Source organism: Camelina sativa, chromosome 17, assembly GCF_000633955.1.
Source record: "Camelina sativa cultivar DH55 chromosome 17, Cs, whole genome shotgun sequence".
Lineage (NCBI taxonomy): Eukaryota > Viridiplantae > Streptophyta > Magnoliopsida > Brassicales > Brassicaceae > Camelina > Camelina sativa.
Genome location: NC_025701.1, coordinates 34063606 through 34070366, shown reverse-complemented (window position 1 = coordinate 34070366; position 6761 = coordinate 34063606). Strand labels below are relative to the sequence as shown.

At 38.6% G+C, this 6761-nt stretch overlaps 2 protein-coding genes across 2 annotated transcripts in view; both read left to right on the top strand.

Annotated features, from left to right (window-relative positions):
- The window catches only part of LOC104760049 (histone acetyltransferase HAC4-like), a 7919-nt gene extending 4394 nt beyond the window's left edge, over window positions 1-3525 (top strand). The window contains exons 6-16 of the mRNA XM_010482900.1: window positions 325-363; window positions 467-745; window positions 877-1005; window positions 1124-1324; window positions 1409-1551; window positions 1649-1961; window positions 2064-2203; window positions 2297-2375; window positions 2475-2879; window positions 2988-3196; window positions 3315-3525. Coding sequence (XP_010481202.1) covers window positions 325-363; window positions 467-745; window positions 877-1005; window positions 1124-1324; window positions 1409-1551; window positions 1649-1961; window positions 2064-2203; window positions 2297-2375; window positions 2475-2879; window positions 2988-3196; window positions 3315-3426 — 2049 coding nt within the window. The 3' untranslated portion in view covers window positions 3427-3525. The remainder of the gene's footprint in view (window positions 1-324; window positions 364-466; window positions 746-876; window positions 1006-1123; window positions 1325-1408; window positions 1552-1648; window positions 1962-2063; window positions 2204-2296; window positions 2376-2474; window positions 2880-2987; window positions 3197-3314) is intronic.
- On the top strand, window positions 4857-6759 carry LOC104760048 (the record flags this gene model as incomplete). The annotated part of the gene is made up of 6 exons (XM_010482899.2): window positions 4857-5298; window positions 5443-5581; window positions 5697-5957; window positions 6042-6123; window positions 6283-6470; window positions 6589-6759. Coding segments are annotated over exons 1-6 (1080 nt in total), but the record flags the coding sequence as incomplete, so codon positions are not given.

The window sequence follows — 6761 nt, the reverse complement described above, 5'->3', positions numbered from 1 at the left end:
TGGCGAAGCCACCAAGTACACTTGCCCTAATTGCTATATACAAGAGGTGGAACGAGGCGAAAGAAGACCATTACCACCCAGTGCCATTCCAGGGGCAAACAAATTACCAGTTACTGCTCTTAGCAACCATATAGAGGAGCGCTTATTCAAAAAGTTGAAGGAGGAAAGACAAGAGAGGGCTAGTCTTCAAGGAAAAAGTTTCCAGGAGGTGATCTCTCTTACTCTATAACGACTCTTGTCTAATCTGAACTGAAGGCATCCTATATATATTCCTTATGCCGCTTTAATTATGTCCAAGTTATATTTACAAAACAATTACCTTCNCTTGAGAAAAAGAAAAATGATGAACAAGTTGGAGAAGGGGTATGTATATGCCTCATACTTTTATGATTACTAAAATTTGCTTCTTATTATTATTATTTTTTTTTTTGTATCCTCGTCTGAACCAATGGTTTTATATGTGCAGTGGGTTCAATGTGACAAGTGTGAAGCATGGCAGCATCAAATTTGTGCATTGTTCAACAGCCGAAGAAATCATGGCGAAGCCACCAAGTACACTTGCCCTAATTGCTATATACAAGAGGTGGAACGAGGCGAAAGAAGACCATTACCACCCAGTGCCATTCCAGGGGCAAACAAATTACCAGTTACTGCTCTTAGCAACCATATAGAGGAGCGCTTATTCAAAAAGTTGAAGGAGGAAAGACAAGAGAGGGCTAGTCTTCAAGGAAAAAGTTTCCAGGAGGTGATCTCTCTTACTCTATAACGACTCTTGTCTAATCTGAACTGAAGGCATCCTATATATATTCCTTATGCCGCTTTAATTATGTCCAAGTTATATTTACAAAACAATTACCTTCATTATTGATATGTCAGGTCCCTGGAGCGGAATCACTTACTGTCAGAGTTGTGGCATCGGTTGACAGAGTATTAGAAGTAAAGGAACGTTTCCTTGAGATTTTCCGAGAAGATAATTATCCTTCTGAATTCCCTTATAAGTCCAAGGTAACAATGTGTTCATTGATTGCTTCTTATTCATTTTTTTATGATGCTTGTTTGGCACTTACAGATCTCTCTCTCTCTCTCTCTCTCTCTCTCTATGTTCTTTCTATATATATTTCAGGTCATTTTGTTGTTTCAGAAGATTGAGAATGTAGAAGTATGCTTATTTGGCATGTTCGTCCAAGAATTTGGAACAAAATCTGGACCTCCAAATCAGCGGCGGGTCTACCTTTCGTATCTGGACTCAGTTAAGTATTTCAGACCTGAGGTTCGAACAGTGTCCGGAGAAGCCCTTCGCACGTTTGTGTACCATGAAATTCTGGTAAGCCACTTTTCCTCTGTTCCCACAGCTTCTTTTAGGTTTCATGTTTTGCTTCACGAGCCTTATATTGTTCCCATTTTGCAGATTGGCTACCTAGATTATTGTAAGAAACGTGGTTTTACAAGCTGCTATATCTGGGCATGCCCTCCACTTAAGGGTGAAGATTACATTCTTTATTGTCATCCTGAAATCCAGAAGACGCCGAAGACTGATAAACTAAGGGAATGGTATGAGAGACCTGACCGTTTTGTTTTTATTACTTGTTTGTCAAGTTTTATGTAGATTTTGTTGTTGGCACTTACCACATTCCTACCTTTTCATCAGGTATTTAGCAATGTTAAGGAAAGCTTCAAAAGAAGGTGTGGTCGTCGAATGCACAAACCTCTACGATCATTTCTTTGTCCAGTCTGGCGAATGCAGAGCTACTGTGACTGCTGCAAGGTTGCCATATTTTGATGGAGACTACTGGCCAGGTGCTGCTGAGGATTTGATACGTCAAATGAGCCAAGAAGATGATGGTACGAATTTAAACAGAAAAGGATCTACCAAAAATGTCATATCGAAAAGAGCCCTTAGAGCTTTTGGCCAGTTGGACCTTTCTGCTAATGCCTCAAAGGATCGACTGATGATGCAAAAAGTAACCTTCTCATTCTCTATATATGCCCACTAATGATGATCATGCTTCCTCTAGTTTCGTCTGTAGCTCATGTTTTTTATTAATTTGTTCTGTTTTGTGTAGCTCGGTGAGACCATTTGTCCGATGAAGGAAGATTTTATAATGGTGCATTTGCAACATTGCTGCAAGCATTGTACCACTCTCATGGTATCTGGAAACCGGTGGGTGTGCAATCAGTGCAAGAATTTTCAGATATGTGACAAGTAAGATCTCATCATCTATATATATGATCACACGCATTCAGGTTATCTAGTACTTGAAACTGTTCAATTAAACCACTGTCTTTCAACCCGCAGGTGTAATGAAGTGGAACAGAACCGCATAGATAAAGAGAGACACCCGATTAATCAGAAAGAGAAACACTCGTTGTTTCCTGTAAGTTTCTTTAGTGGTTAGAGCTTTAAATTAAGGTTTCATTCTCTCTTTTTCTTTTTCTGTGTATCTTTGAAACTAACAAGGTGTGGATCTTTGCAGGTGGTCATCGAAGACGTTCCCGTAGAGATTAAGGACAAAGATGACAACCTCGAGAGCGAGTTCTTTGATAATAGACAAGCTTTCCTGAATCTTTGCCAAGGAAACAACTATCAGTACGACACTCTAAGGCGGGCGAAACATTCCTCTATGATGATTCTCTATCATCTTCATAACCCTACTGCCCCTGCATTTGCGACGTTTTGCTCCAACTGCCAACAAGAAATTGAAAGCTCTCAGGGATGGCACTGTGAAGTTTGTCCAAGCTATGATGTCTGCAGTGCCTGTTACTCCAAGGCCCCTACCAACCATGAACATAAACTGATAAGTCGTTCATCTTCTGCGGATACTAGTGTTGTACAACACACGGGGAAATCTAATCACAGTTATCTAGCCAATCTGGAGAAGGTATTTTCTTATTAAGCCATTAATTACTTATATTATTTAGACTGTTTCTGTGTGTGTGTAGCTGCTAGAAACAGAGCAAATGAATCTCGGTTTGTTGGTATTTTTCAGTTTAAAGAAGTGCTGGTACATGCAACTGCATGCCGCTCTAAAACACTGTGCCAGTATCAAGGTTGTCGTATGATGAAGAATCTCTTCAGACATTGTTTGGCATGTAAGGCTGGTTTTGCAGATTGCCCATATTGTATGAGATTTTGGATTACCGTCAAGAACCATGCCCGCAGTTGTAGAGATTCCCAGTGCACTGTCCCTAAGTGCAGGTACATTATACAGAGAGAGAGAGAGAGAGATTTTCACATGCTTTTACACTTGTTTTTTATATATATAATTTATATTATAGATGGCTAACTCGTCTGGTTTTTTCATTGTAATTAACAGGGATTTGAGAGCGAATTTTAGTAGGCAGCAGCAGCAGTCAGACAAAAGGCGTAGAGCTGCTGTAATGGAGATGATGCGGGAAAGGGCCGCTGAAGCCACCCGCACTGGCTGACTAACATAATTGTGTAAATTAAAGGAAGACTATGAAGCCAAAGGAGGAGTTTAAATTTTTACGTCTCTTCAGGAGCTGCTTACTATAGGTTATGATTAGAGGAGGTAGATAGGATTGGGAAGGAAGTTATACATATATGCCAAATATTAACTTGTAGTAGGTCGCGGTGGATCTTTTCTATAATTTCTCTTTCAGCATTCTTTAGATTGATTCTTTTGTAAATAACTAAAGGAATTTGTCAATATATTTCTCTCATTGGATCCTATAAAGATGGTTTCTTGTCTTTTGAGTTTACCATTCTTCTTCACTGCAAAAGAAAAAAACAAAGATGATCATATATGAAGCAGCAGCAGTTACCGTCTTTTTATCTCTGGCATATATATACTTGGCTAGTCTTTTTTACTAGTGCAAAAAAAAAAAAAAAGAAAGGCCAGCTTCAAATAAAATTAGTTGAAATGATTTCTGTCAGAATCAACTGATTGAGTTGGTGTACACCACCTGCCTGCAAGTGGCTGTTAACTTTATATATGGTAAAACTCTCTCAACATTCATCAGTTTCATAACAGCCTTAGGAGTTGCCTCTGCATATCACAAACAAAAACAGCACCTGCTTAGATCAACATTTTGCAGCAAAAAAAAAACTCTTTGGAAAAGATGAAAAACATAACCATGAGAATCATAAATTGGTTGTTGGGATCACATAAAAGTTAACTCACTTCAAGCTTGTTGTTCACGGCTTCTAGAAAAGCAGAGGACTCCATCTCATTATTGGTCTGTTGTAGTTAACTGCTGATCCTGGAGACGGCTCTGCAGGAATACAGTTTTGGCCAGGATGCACTTGGTAATTAAGATTTTCTTGTAATCAAACCAAAAGGCTAACAAGCTAAGTAGAGAAACTAACTCTGAAAGAGTCTCATGAGTAACAGCAATCCATATGTCTACGTACACCCTTATGGTTAATGTCTCGTAACATTTGTTGTTTTCGATATTAATGGGCTTAATTAGATAATCTAACTCAAAATTCAAGAGACTACACTAATATATTTGTTTCTTGTGGTCACAGCTGACAGTGGAGATGATGTGCTATATAGTAAAGACACCAATCGATATGAAAGCTGGCCCCTCATAATAAAATTATTTGTCTCTTTGTGGATTTCTCCACAAAATAAGCTTATTACAAGTCTTGTGATCGTGATTGTCACAGAATCAATAGAATCAATTAATGGTTGCCTTATGGCCCTTATCCATTTGAGAATATCAAGATAATTCTGTGACACACTTCATTTCTACCATATATTATTTTACATGAATTACAACGACAGATTCTTTCAATTTTCATTTTATGTGGCTTGTCTCAGTTTATGGTTCTCTAAATCACACAAATATAGTCTGACCTGTCAAATAGGTTGGTCATGTTCTTGTATTATAAATCACCCATTTTATTAGAAAGAGCACAAAGAGGGCAAGATTATAAGAATACAAAAAAGGGGTCAAAAGAGAATAATAATTAAAAATTTGAGGGTTAAACCAAAAATACAAAAAATAAAGAGAAGAGAGTAAAGCAGAGTGAATCCGGTGAAGCCGGCCGTTGCCTTGCCCTGCCCGCAAGTGCAACTGGAAACACACGCCACCGATGATTATGAATGAATTTGAGTTCGAAATCTCAAACATCGTAGCGTACAGATTTGGGATTTCGATGAAGATCTTACCCAACTGGGCTTTGTCTTTCTTCTCCGACCAACTTTCCCGCCGAGATGGTTATATCTTCTTTTCCTCGAAATTTCGCTTCTTCAGTTCTTCTTCTTCTTCTTCTCTTTCTTCTAGTTCTTCGCCTACCGACCCAGTTTCTCATGCCGTGAACTCTCAATCAAGGTAAACAAAAGGTTTGATTTTTTAGCTTAAAGTGTGTTGCTTTCAAACTTTGAAGGAGAATGGTTCTCTAATCTTTAGGCTTTTTTTATGTGTGTATTGCTTTCATTGAGCTGTTTCTGATACGAGTTTTACTCTTATATCCAGACTAGTTTCTGATGAAGATTTGAAATTTCTTATCGAAAAATTGGAGGAAAGAAATGAGTCTGATGATGAGAGATGGGAACATGTTATTCACAGAAGCAACGATCGCATTTCTTACACTGCTAAACGCTCCAAACCTAAAGTAGTACTTGGCTCATATCATTTTCTATATATCTTCTTCACTTTGTTGTCATTTTGGCTCTTTTATTCTGATTAATGAGTAATGAATAAAGCCTTAAGCTCTTTTCTTTTCTTAGGATGGTGGTCCTATGAAGTACCTAAGTGTCACGGTCTTTGAGGACTGCTCTGCAGAGATTTTGAGGGACTTTTACATGGACAATTATTATAGGAAACAATGGGACAAGACTGTGGTTGATCATGAGCAGTTGCAGGTTGACACTAGTACCGGAATCGAGATTGGTCGCACGGTTAAAAAGTTTCCTTTGTTGACATCAAGAGAGTACCTACTAGCTTGGAGACTGTGGCAAGGAAAGGACAAATTCTACTGTTTCACTAAGGTAAAAAATCAACTGAAATTTCTCTATCTGTCACAATTTGTTGTTGCTTCGTAACTTAATGTTTTGCTCTTTGGTTATTATTAGGAATGTGATCGCAATATGTTACCACGACAGAAGAAGTACGTACGTGTGAGCTATTTTAGATCTGGTTGGCGAATCAGGCAAGGCAAGTGGTTTTCTTATTCACCTAAAATTTCTGATCAATGTTGTTTGAATTCTATGTAATCAGACATCGAGTGATCTTAGTGAGTACGGTGTTTGTATTGTCCTCATTTCCAATTTTTGATACCTAACTAACTACTGCTGACCTTAACACTTGCTGCAGTTCCCGGAAGAAATGCTTGTGAGATCAAAATGTTTCACCAGGAGAATGCTGGATTAAATGTTGAGATGGCGAAGCTCGCCTTCTCAAAAGGCATATGGAGTTACACTTGTAAGATGGATAATGCACTTTATAAATACAGTCAGGGAACCCAAGGACCCATCTTATCTGCTGTCACCTTAATAAAAAAGGTGAGGTTCATATTAAGTATCTGTCCTGTAAGCTGGAATTCAATCAGTGTCCTGAATCCGAATGTGCATGAAGCAACCGATTTGGTCTTCACTGACATGGCTGTTGTTCCTGCTGCAGGTTCCATCAGAGTTAGAAACTCAGACAGATGATGTCACAGTCTCCATGGGAACAAGTAGTGGTGAAGAAGTGTTGACTCATGTTGTAGCCAAACACAGAAAAATATTGAGAAAACCATCAAAGAAACTGATAGCAAAAGGTCTGGTACTTGTGGGTGGTGCAATCTGCTTGTC